The 18,352-nt window shown below is 36.1% G+C and overlaps 1 protein-coding gene across 5 annotated transcripts in view; it reads right to left on the bottom strand.

Annotated features, from left to right (window-relative positions):
* PIBF1 (progesterone immunomodulatory binding factor 1) overlaps positions 1-18,352 on the bottom strand; it is a 212,087-nt gene that overhangs the window by 27,194 nt on the left and 166,541 nt on the right. For 3 of the 5 annotated variants that reach the window (XM_032611460.1, XM_032611461.1, XM_032611464.1), the window contains 2 exons: positions 7,895-8,025; positions 1,665-1,749 (listed from right to left, as the gene is read on the bottom strand). In XM_032611460.1, coding sequence (XP_032467351.1) covers positions 1,665-1,749; positions 7,895-8,025 — 216 coding nt within the window. Of the gene's footprint in view, positions 1-1,664; positions 1,750-5,523; positions 5,689-7,894; positions 8,026-18,352 lie in introns of those variants that run through there. The other 2 variants (XR_004346695.1, XM_032611462.1) reach the window with 2 other exon arrangements.

The following is an 18,352-nucleotide window of genomic DNA, read 5'->3' as shown; positions in this document are numbered from 1 at the left end:
CAGACTAGGAAACAATGTCTTCAGGATACTCATAAACCAATGATCTGTTTTGAGCATTTTTTCTCTGTTAGGACAGCAAAACGGTAAAAACATGGCTAAGACAAGGCAGTGATAGTACAGTGGAAAAAATTCATGGATTAAAAAACTAGGCTTAACGGTACCAACTGCTGGCAAGGATGCAGAGCAACTGGAACTCTCATTCACTGCTGGTGGGAATGCAAAAGATACAGTCACTTTGGAAAATAGTCTGGTGGTTTCTTACAACATGAAACACTTTCCATATGACCCAGCAGTCCTGTTCCTCGTATTTACCAAGAGAAATGGAAACTTATATTTACACAAAAATACGTACACAATTGTGTACAGCAGCTTTATTTATAGGCACTCCCAAATGAAAACAGTTCAAATGTCCATCAGCTGGTGAATGGATTAACAAACTGTGGTATATCCATACAATGGAATACTACTCAGCAATAAAAATTAGGACAAATTACTAATATTTACAACAACATAGATTGATCTGTTTCATGGTAAGTGAAAAAACCGAGACTAAAAAGACTAATAGGGCTTCCCTGGTGGCGCAGTGGTTGAGAGTCCACCTGCTGATGCAGGGGACACGGGTTCGTGCTCCGGTCTGGGAAGATCCCACATGCCGTGGAGCAGCTGGGCCCGTGGGCCATGGCCGCTGGGCCTGAGCATCTGGAGCCTGTGCTCCACAATGGGAGAGGCCACAACAGTGAGAGGCCTGCACACCAAAAAAAAAAAAAAAAAAAAAAAAAAAAAAAAGGCAAAACTATAGGGATAGAAAACAGATCAACCGGAGTTAGGGAAAAGGGTCACTACAAAGGGGTCAAGAGGGAATTTTCTGGGGTGATGGAACGATTTTATATATTGATTATGGTGATGGTTACACAACTGTACGCATTAGTCAAAAATCATAGAAACGTATGCTGGAAAGGGTAAATTTTATTGTATATCATATCTCAATAAATCTGACTTAAAAAAATGAGGAAAAAAAACTGGGGTTATCTCTTAGTTACCACCTGGCTCTGGGGAAGCCACAAAAACCTGATTTTCTTCTTTTATAAAATAGGGATTCTGTTACCTTTAAAATATTTTTTGTGAGGAACAAATTAAAAGAAAACTTATGAATTTTAAAGTTCAATACAAATATTGTACACCAGGCACTGGCCATACAATGATGAATAAGACAGAGGTACACTAAAGAAATGTACTGTCTAGGGACTTCCCTGGTGGTCCAGGGGGAAAGACTCAGCACTCCCAACGCAAGGAGCCTGGGTCTGACCCCTGGTCACGGAACTAGATCCCACATGCTGCAACTAAGAGTCCACATGCCACAACTAAAATATCCCGCATACCACAACTAAAGATACGCAGCCAAATAAAAAAAAAAAAAAAAAAAAGAAAACTGGGAGGGAGATAAGACAGAATAAATATTAAATTTACTGTCTAGATAAGACAGATAATTATTAAATGACAATGAGAGAGTATGAACAAGGCAATAGGGGCCATCAAGAAAGAGCATTCCAGAAATAAGAATTAACTCATAATTAACACAGACTACTGGGATCCAATAATCTTAACCCAATATGATTTTGAAAAAGCCTAAGGTGGTAAAAATTATGACAAAATGGAAAAAGTACCTCACGATGATTCAGAAGTTGTTCCAAATCTAATGCCATTTGATTCTTCATGTGCTGTAAAGCTGACTTTTCTTTATTTAAATTGCTGGAAAAAAAAAACCCACCAAGTTTTTAAAAGTTGTCATACTAATATAAATTTAATTAACAAATAATAAATAGCAAAAGACTAAATCTGATGGTTTGAATTAAAGAAAAATTAAATTTATAGTTCATAAAGATATCAGATCAGTGACTACAATGTTTGATTCAATCATTGGCCTGGCTATTTTATAAGAATACTTTTTCTTTTCACAACTATTTGACAATGCAACTGAGATGCTTTCTGAGAATACTTTCCTGCCTAGTAGGGGCATAAAATTGGTGTTTTAAAGATGACTGGTTACTCCTGAAATGTAAAAAGATGAAGTGGGACTTATATAAAAGGTAAAAAGAAAGTACGTATGGGCACCATATTAAAATTTGAGACACTGAAAGTCAAAGTACAACATTTATCCTTAAAACTGAAAGTAGTATCTTATAATTTATCACATACTAAATTACCAGGTATATAACTGAGTGAGATAAATGAATCAGATATTTGATCTACAGTAAATTCGGGGAAACAATTTTTTTTTTTTGCGGTACACGGGCCTCTCACTGCTGTGGCCTCTCCCGTTGCGGAGCACAGGCTCAGTGGCCATGGCTCACAGGCCCAGCTGCTCCATGGCATGTGGGATCTTCCAGGACCGGGGCATAAACCCGTGTCCCCTGCATCGGCAGGGGGACTCTCAACCACTGCGCCACCAGGGAAGCCCTCGGGGAAACAATTTTTGTCTCCAAATTCTTAGTTCAATCTTCAACTTCTAAGTCCGCATTGTGAATTTCTTTTTGAAATGACCTATCTTCTGATAGGAAAGGATGAGAAGCCTAATTGTAAGGACATGTTAATATTTTAAAACATAAATATTTGAGGCCTGTCTTATATTGTCAGGAGTTTGATTATTCAACATATAAAAATATTTAGAACCATTAAATAAAATATTCTTTGAATGCCACTGGGATGAGTCTACCCAGAAAGCACTACAAGGATTAAGAAAAGCAACACTGAATTGAAGCAACATAATTCCTTGAATGTCAAAACAAAATCTGTAACGGTAAAATTAATGAGAATTGTTTTGCTGAACAGGTAAGATGTTTTAAGTTATACTTTAAGAAAATAGAATGCCACCAATTTTCAAAATATTACGGAGAAGTTTTTTTAAACTCAGTGAATAGTAGTAGTATTCTGAAAGCACTGGTAATTCCAAGGACTTAAGAGTAAAAAAAAACATACATTTTCCTCCTTCCTACTAATTGAGAACTTCCCCAAGGAAGCATCAGAGTTTGTCCTCTGAGAAGAAAGACTAGATGCAACTCTGACTTCTGTTTCCAACTGTGCCACTGACTCAACTGTGTGGTGTAAAGCACGACACATACCACCCCACTGAACCTGTTTTCACATCCGTAAAAGTGGAAAATAATACTCATGTATGTCAAAGGGACATGTGAATTATCTAATGAATGATTACATAAAACACCGAGCACATAAAACTCTACAAAATGCTATATCGTTTTACTAATTTAGATGAGAAACAGTCATCAGAGGAAAACAGTAATTAAATGTCAATAAAGGTAAGCAGCTCAGCATAAAAACAAACTGACTTTTGGAGTTAGGCGTCAGAGATCCTACTGAGCCGAGGAGTTGAAAAGAACTAGATGATAAAAAGGAAACTGAGCGCTGTGTTCTGCTTGAGTCCCCCAAAGCACGGTAAAGATCAGGTGTTTCTGTAACTTTAAAATTCTCTCTTTAGCTAGGGTCACACTGAAGACAAAATATTTTTCTATTATTTTTTGGCTGTGTTTGGTCTTCGTTGCTGCATGTGGGCTTTCTCTAGTTGCGGTGGGCAGGGGCTACTCTTCATTGCGGTGCACGGGCTTCTCACTGCAGTGGCTTCTCTTGTTGCAAAGCACAGGCTCTAGAATGTGCAGGCTTCCGTAGTTGCGGCGTGTGGGCTCAGTAGTTGCGGCGTGTGGGCTCAGTAGTTGCGGTGTGCGGGCTTAGCCGCTCTGTGCCACCTGGGATCTTCCCGGACCAGGGCTCGAACCTGTGTCCCCTGCACTGGTGGGTGGATTCTTAACCACTGAGCCACCAGGGAAGTCCCCAAAATATTTTTCAAAGTGAAAATAAATGTTCAGTAAATACGAATAGGAATATTCAAGGAACAGATGTGTTCATATACATGCACATATACATGTTCGTATACATGTACTCACATACACACAGAATGTAAACATGCGCTTACATGCAGTACATACATGGGTGCGCTTGCACAAACACATACACAGACACACGACACACACACGTAGGCTCTCAAATACCAACAGACCCATTAAATAAAGTGTAGTGTAATAGGAACGGAATGTTGATGTAATTAAAGAATTTTGACTGAATAATTCATTACAAATGCTTTATATGTAGTGTTTAATTTTTTCAGAATAAAGTAAGTATTCCATATTTAAATAACAAAACTAAACATATAACATGGAATAAAAGGTAAGTGGATAAACTGGTTGACAAAGCAACTCAGTTCTATTTGCAAGACGTTGCCTCCACAGACAATACTTGGATATATATTTTCAAAGTCTTAGCCTTCTCTTTCTTAAATTACAAGGGAGACTACCTTCAACACGTGGGTCTCTAAAACTGAATACGATGATGATTATACTGTGTTCTTCCACACACAGTAATTACTCAATAGAAGTTTAGTCTCCATAAAGACAATTTCATAACAGTGGAAACTTACCTTTAAAATACAAAGCTTCTATGCGTGACTCATAAAGCAACTACAAAACAAATCTCCTTATGAGCACGTCTACCGTGAATGGTATATTACACATAATTGTTCAATTCACTGTAATTATTACTCAGAAATTCATGTTTATGGCTCTGTTTCACCTGCTATATGAAAACATATTCCTGATATATTGTTCTTTAACTTCCTGGATCAATACTACTCTGGCCTAGCCTTATAAGTGCCTAAGTAGTCTTTTCTTCCTAATGAATAGTTAACGATAATGGCGAATTGAAAACAGAGAAAGAAAACTTATGCTACTTATTCTCTTTCTATGCTTCCTTTGGTCCTGAACTATAGATCAAACACTATAACCCAGATTGTCTCTTATGGATTGGTGGAGGAGAGTTAAAAGTACTACTTTTAGAACAGAGTATTACTTTAATGACAGTTAGTAGTGATATCTCAAATGTTAGCTTTTAACATGTTTATCACAATTTCATTTTAGTGCATGTTTGCGCTAATCTTTCTAGGCATTGAATAAATTGTATCGATGGCTAAATTGGCAAGTTGTGGATGTGATATTGTTTTATTTTGTAAGAAAATGATAAAATTTATATTCAGTTCTTTAAAGAGCTTTTATTGTATAAGCTAGAGAAACATTTACAAATTAACCAGTTAATGTAAGTATTCTTTACAATTAAAATCCACACCCAGCAAAAAGTAACAGGAATGATCAAGGAACATAATCACTTAGTCATCTTCTGGATGGATCATCGAATGTTTAAATTTCGAATTAATGAAGGACAAAAGGAAGGGAGGTAACATTTACTGAGTCCTCCTGTGTGCCGGAAGCTTTTTATATATGTTACTTCATTTAATTTTCACAACTACCCCTTGATGTTCACATTAATATCTACATTTACAGACACATTTACCATGAGAAGAGAAATCAGCTGACGTGTAGTCAAAGCCCAGGATAATTCTACTCTATTTGAAATGCCGTTGGCTCAGAGTCAGGGTGATGGTAGATAGAAATGTGATCTAACCTGTTGTATCTGACTTGTTGATTGTATTGTATGGCATCACATCCTTTCATTCACGTCATCAGGGTACAGCTACAGCATCTCACAAGCCATAATTAAAATTCTGAAAGCACCTTAACTTTTCACATTAGAAGATAGTTGCTTCAATGAAGAGCAAGACTTCATATCCTGTGAAATATTAGTTCAGAATCTACTAAAATAGTATACAATAAATATATGAGACACAGACAGCTTTAAAGCCTTCAGATGTTTTAGCACACAAATATTTTGTTTTTGTTTAATTCCATAATTGGCATAGTTCTTGTGATTACTGTTGCTGTAATTAAGGGAGTCCTAATTTTTGTCAAAATTCAGCATATTTTGAGAAATGTTATTTCTCACTTCAAAGATAATTTTCAACATAAAAATATGTTAAATATAAGACAATACTAGTAATAGCAAACATTTAAAAAGCATTTTTAACAATGTATAGGAATAGTGCTATATATATTACAAAGGTTATATCATTTAATCCTCTGAATAACCATGTGAATTAGGTGCTGTTGGTGCTACTCTCATTTCACAGATGAGAAAATTGGCTATAGGGTCCAATACCATAGCTATTAGCTAGCCACAAGTGGCAATGAAAATTAGTATTAATTTAATTCAAATAAAATTAAAATTTTAGTTCCTCAGAAACACTAACCATATTTCAGATGCCCAATAGCCACATGTAGCTAGCAGCTACCATATTGGACAATGCAGATAGGGAATTTTTTTTTTTATTATGAAATATTTCAAGAGAGAAACTATAACAATGTATCTGTCACCCAGCCTCAACAATTATCAACTCATTAAAAGCCTTCCTTTTAACCACTATTCTACACTTTTTTTTTTTTGCTTCTTTTCGTTAATTACATTAGTTAAAGAAAAATTATCCCTTATTCAGATTAGAACATAGGGAGGCAGTATAACATAATGGTTAAGAGTATGGAATTAGAAAGCAGACAGATCTGGATTCAAATTTTGGCCCTATCACAAAACTAATATGTTTTTAGATGACAAGGTGCTAAATTTCTCTAGGGCTGAATTTGTTCATCATTACAATTTTCTCCTGTAGCTGGCTATTATTTTTCTTTATATTAAACATTTTCAGCTTTCCTAGTTCTTGGTAAAATAACTATTCAAATAAACCTACTTGAAGGTAACTGTGAAAGAGGTAATTTTTTCCACAGGCCTTTTATATATCCCTGCTCCAAGATTACAAAGGTAAGACAAAACATATACAAAATTTCAAATATATCAAATATATAATATGGAAAGAAAGGTTCTCTTTGGGGTTCTTTCCTCAATTTCCTTAAGATAAGCAAGTCTCCAGTGAATGATGAGACATAATTTCTATTGCTCCCAACAGCTATTTATAGAACTATTTAATTAATTCACTGAATTGATTTATTAATGCTGGTTATGAATATTCTAAATATTAATTTTAACTTTAAAATTAATCTACAAATAAATTGTTACTCATGTTGACATTTAAAACATAAATGTGATTTTAAATGACTTCATTATATTGTCAAAAAATTCTGATCAGGAATAAAGTTTTGGACCAATTATTTTGGTGGGGTAGAAACGAGAGGAAAAGATAGCTACTCTGATTTATCAAAAAGAACACTCACAGTTTGGAGTTAATTACCAGCAGTTTTATATTTTTGGTTATATATCTTAGGAAACCTGAATTTAATAGCTATCTTTTCCAATAACTATATTTTTCAATAAACTACCTTTTCTAATTCCTTAATTTAAGAATTTTCTCTCCCATCTAATTCTTTGCTTCTACCTTTATAAATTGGTTGATAATTTATCTAATTACTTATTCTAAATAATCTTAAAATCTAATAACAAGCCAACTAACTAAGCATCCATGAATTAAAACCTCTTTCTTTATATAGAATCATTCTTCTACTGTTATTTAAAAAGACTAAAATGATCATATAGATGAACAGGTAAAGAATTTGAATGATTATTCAGTGGAGCAAGTCTTTTGGATAAGGTGTCATGTAAGAAAACAATTTCAATCTAAGGAAGTGAAAGGAATTTATTTACATCGAGGTAATTCATGGTTTACTTCATGTAAAGGGTCAGTGGAAGAAATGCCTAAAAATTCCTTGGTAAAGTCAACATGAATCTAAGTAAATTTGTACATTTTATCTGTTTCTGAACACCTTAAATGTGATGTGACTTAGTTTTTCTAAGAGAAATTGAACTCATTACATTTAAGACCCCCTTCGTTATTTCAATATTTTCTTCACAATTTCCAACCTGAATTCGTCTATAGCAGTATTGTGCTTACAATGCCTTTATTACTCAAATAAAAGATTTGTAGATGGTTTACCTGACGTCTTTCTCAAGTTGGGTAATACACTCCTTCAGTGAATCAATCTTAGAATCTCTCTGGCGCACTGATTCAATGAGATACCTGTAAGGTTGTTGAGTCTGGTTTAACAGAGAATTGGCCCTGTCAAGCTAAAGAAAAAACAGATTTCATTAAAATCTAGACAATTTTATAAGAACCTAAAATTGTTCAAAATGTTCTAGCACAGATACAGTACACCAACTCTCCCTTATATGAATTACTCTGAAAAGCTCTTCCTGTATAAATTCGAAGGTTTTAAAAATTATTAATCAACATAACTATTCTTTAGCTAAAAATGAAACTTTTATTTGAACTTTATTTCTACTCAAAATAATATAATCACATGATAATTTAGTAATTTTTCATGTCTTCATATTCCCTTCCATCTTTACTTATGTACCTAAACCACTATATATAATTTATGTACGTAAATCACTATGTATAATTAAAATTTTAAACAATTATGTTTAAAATATAAATAACATAAAATTTACCATTTTATCCAATTTACAGTGTACAATTCAGGGGCATTAAGTACATCTTGATGTGTAACCATCACTAGTATCTATTTCCAGAACATGTTCATCAACCCAAACAGAAACTCTATACCCATTAAGCAAAACACTCCTCTTATCCCCCAGTTCCTGGAAACCCCTATTCCTGTCTGTATGTATTTGCCTATTCTAGATACCTCATGTAAGTGGAATCATATGATATTTGTCATTTTTTGTCTGCTTAATTTACTTATTGTAATGTTTTCAAGGTTCACCCAGGTTGTACCATGTATCAGAACTTCATTCCTTTTTATGGCTAAATAATATTCCAATGTATGTTTATAGTATATTTTATTTATTCATTCATCTGTTGGTGGATACTTGTGTTGTTTCCACTTTTTGGCTATTGTGACCAATGTTGTGGTGTATAAATATCTGTTTTGAGTCCCTGTTTTCAATTCCTTTGGGTATCTACCTAGGAGTGGAGTGGAATTGTTAGGTCAATGATAATTCTATATTTAACTTTTTGAGGAACTGCCAGCTGTTTTTCATAGTGGCTGCATCATCTTAGATTCCTACCAGAAATGCACTTGGTTCCAATTTCTCCACATCCTCGCCAACAAAGTTATTTTACGTGCCTATTGGCCATTTGTATATCCTCTTTGGAGAAATGTCTATTCAGGTCTTTTGCCCATATTTTAGTTAGGCTGTCTTTTTTTTTTCTTTTTTTTGCTGTTGAATTGTAGGAGGTCTTTATATATTATGGATATTAAGCCCTTATTAGCTGTATGATTTGCAAATATTGTCTCCTATTCTGTGGGTTGTCTTTTCACTATCTTGATACTGCCCTCTGGATCACAAAAGTTTTTAATTTTGATGAAATCCAACTTACCTACTTTTCTTTTGTTGTCCATACTTTTGGTGTCATTTTAAAGAAACCACTACCAAATCCAAGGTCATAAAGATATTCTCCTATGTTTTCTTCTATGAGTTTTATACCTTTCTTTTTGAAATTTAGGACTTTGATCCATTTTGAGTTAATTTTTGTATATAGTGTAAGACATGGGTCTAATTTCAATCTTTTACACATAGATATCCAATTTTACCAGCACCATTTGTTGAAAAGACTGTCTTTTCTCCATTGAGTGGTCTTGGCAACCTTACTGGAAAAACCATTAACCATATATGTGAGATTTACTTCTGGGCTCTCTATTCTACTCCATCAGTCTTATATGTCTATCCTTAAGCCAGCACAACACTGTTGTGATTACTGTAACTTCACAGTAAATTTTAAAATCTGAGTTTTTCAACTTTTGTTTTTTAAGATTGTTCTGGCTATTTGGGGTCACCTGAAATTCCACATGAATTTTAGAATGGGTTTTTCTATTGCTGCAAAAACATGCCTTTGGGATTCTGATACAGACTACACTGAATCTGTAAGCTGTTTTGGGTGGTACTGTTATCTATCTTAACAATATTAAGTCTTCTATATACAGATGGCTAACAGGCACATGAAAAGATGTTCAACATTGCTAATCATCTGAGAAATGCAAATCAAAATCACAGTAAGATACCACCTCACACCTGTCAGAACAGCTATCACCAAAAAGACCACAAATAACAAATGTTGGAGAGGATGTGGAGAAAAGGGAACCCTCGTGCACTGTTGGTGGGAATGTAAATTGATACAGCCACTATGGAGAACGGTCTGGAGTTTCCTTTAAAAACTAAAAATAGAACTACAATATGATCCAGCAATCCTATTCCTGGGCATATATCCAGAAAAGATGAAAACTCTAATTTGAAAAGATACACACAACCCAATACTCACAGTAGTATTACTTACAATAGGCAAGACATGGAAGCAACCTAAGTGTCCATCAACAGATGAATGGATAAAGAAGATGTGGTACACACACACACACACACACACACACACACACACACACACACACACAATGGAATACTACTCAGCCATAAAAAAGAATGAAATTTTGCCACTGGCAACACCATGGATGGACTTGGAGGGTATTATGCTTAGTGAAATAAGTCAGACAGAGAAAGACAAATACTATAATGTTATTTATCTGTGGAATCTAAAGAATACAACAAACTAGTGAATATAACAAAAAAGAAAAGGACTCTCAGATATAGAAAAGAAACTAGTGGTTATCAGTGGAAAGAGGGAAAAGAGGGAGGAGGAAGAGAGGGGTAGGGGAAGTACAAACTAGTAGGTATAAAATAAATAAGTGGGAACTCCCTGGCGATCCAGTGGTTAGGAGTCCATGCTCTCACTGCTGAGGGTCCGGGTTTAATCCCTGGTTGGGGAACTAAGATCTCACAAGCTGAGTGGCCAAAAAAAAAAAAAAAAGCTACAAGAATATAATGTACACCACAAGAAATATAGCCAATAGTTTATAATAAATATAAATGGAGTATAATCTTTAAAAATTGTGAATCACTATGTTGTATACCTCAAACTTATACAATGTTGTAAATCAATGATACCTCAACTTAAAAAATTCAAGAAAATAACCCCCAAACCAACCAACCAAAAAACAATCTTAAGTCTTCTTTTTTTTTTTCTTTGCTGTACGTGGGCCTCTCACTGTTGTGGCCTCTCCCGTTGCAGAGCACAGGCTCTGGACACACAGGCTCAGCGGCCATGGCTCACGGGCCCAGCCACTCCGCGGGCATGTGAGATCTTCCCGGACCGGGGCACGAACCCGTGTCGCCTGTATCGGAAGGCGGACTCTCAACCACTGCGCCACCAGGGAAGCCCAATCTTAAGTCTTCTAATCCATTAGCCTGGGATGTCTTTCCATTTATTAGGTCTTCTTTAATTTTTTTCAGGAATGTTTTGTAGTTTTCAGTGTACAAGTCTTTCTCCCCTTTGATCAAATTTATTTCTATTTTATTTTATAAATGAAATTATTTTAGTTCCTTTCTGGATTGTTCAATGTTAATATACTATGTACAACTTAGTACAGTTGTATACTATGTATATAGTTGTATATATACTATGTTGTATACTATGTACAACTTTATATTATTCTTTTTTACTTTACCTTATATCATAATCATTCTTCCAGGCTGTTAGAATACCTTCATTTATATTTTTGTATTTTTAATGGTTACAAAACTGTCTAGTAAGCCAATGTGCTAGAGTTTAATTACATTGTTTATACTAGTAAACATTTAGGATGCTATCAATTTTTGACTAGTATAAATAATGCTAAAACAAACTAGTTTTGTATTGTAGATGTTTTATCTTTTTCTCATATTTATTTATTTGGTTGCGCTGGGCGGGCTCCTTAGTTGCGGCAGAAGGGCTCCTTAGTTGCAGCACGTGGGATCCTTAGTTGTGGCTTGCTGGCTCCTTAGCTGTGGCATGTGAACTCTTAGTTGCGTCATGCATGAGGGATCTAGTTCCCTGACCAGGTATTGAACCCAGGCCCCCTGCATTGGGAGCTCAGAGTTCTATCCACTGTGCCCCCAGGGAAGTCCCTAGACGTTTTTTCTTAATATTTTGTTTGTTAAATTTTTTCAGAACAGAAGATGCACTAAGGTTAAAGGAGTATAACTATGTAATACACTTGACACATAAGACCAAAGTTCTTTCTAAAGGATTTTATCATTTTGTATACTCAACCAACCTTAAGTGTTTTTTTTTTTTAAATTAATTAATTAATTTTTGGCTGCTTTGGGTCTTCGTTGCTGCATGTGGGCTTTCTCTAGTTGTGGCGAGCAGGGGCTACTCTTCGTTGTGGTGCACAGGTTCCGTTGCTCCGCGGCATGTGGGATTTTCCCTGACCAGGGCTCAAACCCGTGTCCCCTGCGTTGGCAGGCAGACTCCCAACCCTTGGGCCACCAGGGAAGTCCCAACCTTAGTTTTCTTTTTGTTTCTTTGTGTTTACTCTTTTTCTCCTAAGCAAATATGAAATGTATGCTAGAACAGGACTAAACACAGCACTGTCAGTATCAGGAGGCCCCTACTTTGGTATATAGTAAGTTCTCAAAAAAGGTATTCTAAAGTTGGATATGCAAAAACTGAACAATAAGAACAAAAGGGTGGGTATCTATTATTATAAGGATGAGGGGGTGGGGAAGGGAGTATTTTATTATGCAGAATAATAAATTATAAAATTCCTGCTTTATGAACTTAAATGTTTTTTGACAAAAAATGTCTAGCTTTTTATATGAAAAAAATTTTTTTCCTCTTTCCTTTACAACCCCTAACGAGTTTGAGGCTAAAGATTTGCTGTTTTTCTAGGACAAGAAATGATTATTATTTCCTTCTCAAATAAACTATATTTACAAGTTCTATACATTTTTTTCTTCAAATTAAGATCTAAACATATTTATTTTAGCACTGCAATTTTTTTAACAAATTAATTAATTAATTCATTTGTGGCTGTGTTGGCTCCTTGTTGCTGCGCGCAGGCTTTCTCTAGTTGCAGTCAGCGGGGGCTACGCTTTGTTGCGGTGTGTGGGCTTCTCATTGTCGTGGCTTCTCTTGTTGCGGAGCACGGGCTCTAGGCGTGCAGGCTTCAGGAGCTGTGGCACATGGGCTCAGCAGTTGTGGCTCATGGGCTCTAGAGCTCAGGCTCAGTAGCCGTGGCACATGGGCTTAGTTGCTCTGCAGCATGTGAGATCTTCCCGGGCCAGGGCTTGAACCTGTGTCCCCTGCATTGGCAGGTGGATTCTTAACCACTGCACCACCAGGGAAGTCCGTAGCACTGCAAGTTTTTTGGTCTCCCTCTCACAAGGAAAAAAAAATAACGAGTTACTAGCAGCCTCGAAGCTGAAGGTGGAGAGAAGGGCAGGATGGGTATAGTGGAAGGTAGAGAGGAAGGCAGAAAGAATCAATGGCAGAAACATTCATTGTGAAAATGATCAACCATGAGGTCCAGGTAGGTGAGGAGGAAAGTGAAGCCAAGAGGTGGCTGACCAACTGTTAGAGGATATCTGCACACAGTTTGAGGACCACTTTATAAAAGCTATGTAAACTATTCATCTAAATTATACTAGACATTTTTGTTATGGCTGCATTAAGTATAGCCCAGGAAAAAAATTCCTCAAAGAATAAGAAATGAATAGTGAAAGGAAAGAAGACTTTTTTTGGACACAATTCATTGCAGTGAAAGGAGAGCCATAAAGAAAAAAAATACCATAAATATTTTCTATGGTTTGGGTTTTAGTGTCCTTTTTCCTTGCTTTGGTAATCATTCTTTAAAATCTATTACAATGTCACTGGAATCTTATTACTCTACTAAGTTACTTTATGAACATTCAAATATGCAGCTGGACAAAAATAAAACTAAGTCCTACTTACCTGTACAACCAGTTTCACTAGTTAATTAAATCAAACAATTGCCTTGACTTTGTTTTTACAGAACTGACCCTAACTGAATAAACTGAACTGGCAAGTTGTTTTGTGTTTTGAAGTGCAGAATAGCCCGGGGTGCATGTGGGGGGATTGGGTGGTGTAGGAAAGAACTAAGGGCATTTTCAAATTGTAGTCAGCTGTAGTCTAGAATGAGCCATGTTTAAACTTACCAAACCTGACTTCAGTTACATAAAAAATATAACAGCAGGCATTAGTCTTAATTATTTTAGTTCATTTTTTTCTCATTACAGCAATTACATATATTAGGTTTTAGTATTATAACAAAATTAAGGGTCAAAAGCCTTACTTTCAGAATGTATTTCTACTATACAACCTACAAACTTCTCACTCTCTAGATAATAAAACTTCTATAGTGCTGTCAATTTTAAGAATGTTTCTTTATAAACTTGTGAGCTTCTAAATCTCCTCAATTTAATTTAACTCCTCAGGGAAAAGTACACGTACATTTTTCAGTGAAAAGTGATGCTAATATCTATTTTTGAAATCAGTGTAACTTAACAGAATTTAATTCCTCCAATATGGTTAAAAAAGCTTTCTGTAACTATAATCATTAGTATTAAAAAAAGTTTCACAATCGCTCACTTTGCCTATTGTTAGTAATCTTTTCCTTATAAAGCCTTAGTAATTAGTGACTCAGGAATCATATACGTAACGAATGATGCAGGACCAAACCCATGATACAACATTTTATAGAATCGTTTTTTCTCCTTTGTTTCAGTAAACTGTACACATGATTCAGAGAAAAGCAACACCTGATTATAATACGTATGTTCTCTTACAGTTAAAAGACATATGAAGGTGACTACAATTTGTTGTGTTTTTCCTAAAAGTGGGATTTTTTTTCTTGTGGAGTTTATTTTCAAAGAAACTCCTAGAAATGGTACTCTTCCTTACCAGGGACAAAACACATTCTGTTGAATGGAATTTAACATTGAGTTGTTTTCCGTGTATAAAATATATACAAGTGACACCTTCTAGTAGTGGTAATTAGTCGTGCTGAAAAACCCACATATCCTGTTGCCTGATCTTTCTGATTGTGCCATGGAATGGAAAATGCCTATTTGAGGTCCAGTAGGGGGCAATACTTTGGTACTACTTTTCTGTGTTCTCAGTCCACAGCAGTAGTTCTCAAACCCAGCCAATCATCATAAGAACTGGGGGAAATGTTAAAAAGTGGATTTCTGGGCTCTGCCCCAGTCCCAGTGAATCAAAATTTCTCAGGGTTGGGCCTTAGATTCTGATGATCAGTCCAATTTGGAAGGCACAGCTCTTGTGGTCTTGGACTTGTTATAGGCCACTCCATTCAACTATACTAGTAGGTTTAAAAGTACTGCACATAAACCATCTCACATGCTGAATTTGCCATCCTCTCCACTAACGCTGGCTTCTTCTCCTAGGTCCCTATATGGTTAATGACATCATCATCTTCAACAGGGGTAATATTTAATGGATACAAGTCAACCAATTAGGATGTCAGCCTTTGCACTGGGGCAGGATCCTGAAGAAACTCTGTGGTTCTAGGTGTTACTTTTTTGTTGCCAGAAGATGGGGAGGTCTAGAAGATCTTAGGAGAGGGACCAGGACAGACAGGATAGTGGTGGCAGAATGACACTTGTGGGCTGAGGGCAACATCTGTTTTACAAGTGTTTGTGCAAATATTCTATTATTTTAATAACCAAAAGCAAGCGCATACTCATTGACTGTCAGCCCTGCGCTGGTCCTGAGTATGGTCCAGATAATAAGGAGAAATTCATGAGAGGAGGATGTTAAAATATTTGAAAGTAATCAGCGTGGAAGTGATGACTGAAGTCACAGGAGTACATAGGATGGCAGAGGATTATTTCTTTTCTGTATCACTTTTATTAGAGTCACAAGACTAGCCTGTTAAAAATGCAGATTCCTGGGCTTCATTCTGGACCTACTTAATCACAATCTCTGAGGGCAGGATTTAGAAACCTGCATTTTCAACAAAAATCTTAGATGATTCTTACACTCACTAACATTTGAGAACCACCACTGAGGTGTAGGAACAGAGCAAAGGGCAGACAATGAGGGACACCTACATTCCAGATCTAGAAGAAGATGACTATATCAGCTAAGAAGACTAAAGTCATATGAGGGAGAACCGTGTTGCAAAGCAAACAGAGGACAAAATTTCTAGAATATCTATAATATCTATAATGTCATGCCACAGACAGATCAGGGGACTGAGACGAGAATACTGACAATTAGGAAGTCATTGGTGATCACTGAGGAAGGGCATAGCTGAAGGAAGAGGGGAGAGAGCAGAAGGAATTAAGAACAGAGAGAACGGTTAAGTTTTGAAAGTTATGTATGTTAACACACACACGAACACGCGCACTCGCGCTCATTTGTTGAAGAGGGACCACAGGGGAAAAAAAGTAAGGGAAGAGACTAAAAAATCCCTGGGTGAAAAAGACTCAAGGAAAATAAATTTAGATGATTTAATTGTAATAATGAAAAGATATATGATGGAATTGATGGTTTGGGGAAGTGGAAGTGACCTGCAATAAAGATAATGGGAAATAGGATAGATACAGAAAAATAAAAATACCGGGCAACAGGAATGAGGGCCTTGTTGATGTACAACAACATGAATCTGTTATGCTTCCAAGCAGCAAAAGTAACAAATTTCCACAAGAAATTTTCAGTACGTTAACAAAGAATCAAATAATTTTCTCTCCTCTCCTCCCTTTCATTAAATGTTGATAGAGTAACTACCTGATTGTAAGATACTAGGCTAAAGGTGGGAATGTCAAGAAAAGCCTGATGGATGAATCTGGCAACAAAGCAATGGGGAGTGCTCGTGAATGTAGTGCTCAGATGGTTGATAAGGTCCAAGGCTGGGTTAGGAGGCAAAGTGGAGCCAGGAGGGGCTTGACAGATTGGAAATGCAAAGAGTTTATAAGTCTGGGACTCCTAATGAGTACAAATAAAGCACAGATTTACTGGGAATGAAAGGACTGGTAGAGCTGGAAGGACTGGGAGAGCTGGAAGGACCGGTGATTAGCGTCAGAGAATGGAATTTTCAAGTTCAAGTGCTTTAAATTTCTTTCCCCCTCAAAGTTGCCCCTGAGAAATTCATTTTAATATGGTTCACTTGTACAACAATGCTGATGGGGAAGGAGGGATTTATAGTGTGATTTGTAATAGCTCTTGAAAGAAAAAAATTATAGTCATTTATGAATTATCAAGGCACACCAGTAAGGGAAAAAGTTTAAACAATTATATTATTTGTTTGATGTGTGAACAGAATATAATTTATAAATAAGTCATTGTTTTTCTTCAGTGGTGGCTGGCATTTGGTGCACACACGCGCACACACACACATTCATATGACCTGGTATGCGAACCTTTAAAAAGATGGCTTAAAGAATAAATTCTAGTATATTGCCCTGGATCCATGTAATTGAATTTTTTTCCAGAATGAACTATAACAAAGACATCTTGGTTTAAGCACTTGGCAAGGTTAGACACAGAGCTGTTACTACAATTAAAGTTAATGTTTTGTCCACGTAATGAATCAGACCTTTGTATGGTAAATATATGTTCATCATTACTAAAATAAAAAGGTTAATTTCTATATAATTCTACATCAGAACCTCAAAAAATAAGAGACAGAATGACAATAATTAATGATAATTTATATACGTTAAGGGCAATTTCTGGTATTGTGTTTTGATTATGTCACATATTACCTATGAATACTGTTTGTTCCAACAGCCTCTTCGCTTTAAATCTTTATGAAACTATCACCCATCAACAATTTAATTATTCGTCATGTCCAGTCACATTACATAGTGTGCATCCATAAAATATGTAACACTAACTTCACAAGGAGTGATATACCACATGAAATACACACAGACACACAGAGAAAAGGAAGTCTCTCCCAAATTCCTTAACATTACAAAAAAGTAAGTTCTGTTGTCTATGTCAAGAAGTTAATTTTTCTCTAGACAATGTTACTTTCCTGGGGGTATCTTCCTGCTACCAACAAAAATAGCTTTAAGGACTGCCAAATCGCACAAGTGACAAAAGGTGGCCACAGTTACCTTCACAGAAAAGTGAGTCACTGACATCTTCCCTACTCCTTCCTTTCCTTTCCTCCTATCTTTTCTCTGTGGTTCTCAGATTTCATTCTCTTTCATGTCTCTGTTTTTTTCTTTTGTTAGAGCAGTTTGAGGTTCACAGCAAAATTGAGCAAAAGTACAGAGAGCCCCACATATTCTCTGCCTTCCCACAACCCCACAGTCATCACCATTTGTTACAATTAATGAACCTACACTGACACACCATTATCACCAGAAGTCCACAGTTTACATTAGCATTCACTCTTGGTGCTGTATATTCTATGGGTTTTGACAAACGTACACTCGTCCCTTGGTATCCACAGGGGATTGGCTCCAGGACCCCCCCACCATGGATACTAATATCCGAGGATGCTCAAGTCCCTTATATAAAATATGATAGTTGGGCTTCCTGGATGGCGCAGTGGTTGGGAGTCTGCCT

The sequence above is a fragment of the Phocoena sinus genome, chromosome 18 (genome assembly GCF_008692025.1).
Source record: "Phocoena sinus isolate mPhoSin1 chromosome 18, mPhoSin1.pri, whole genome shotgun sequence".
Taxonomy (NCBI): Eukaryota; Metazoa; Chordata; class Mammalia; order Artiodactyla; family Phocoenidae; genus Phocoena; species Phocoena sinus.
Note: the sequence above shows the minus strand (reverse complement) of the source record. Positions and strands in the feature narration are given on the sequence as shown.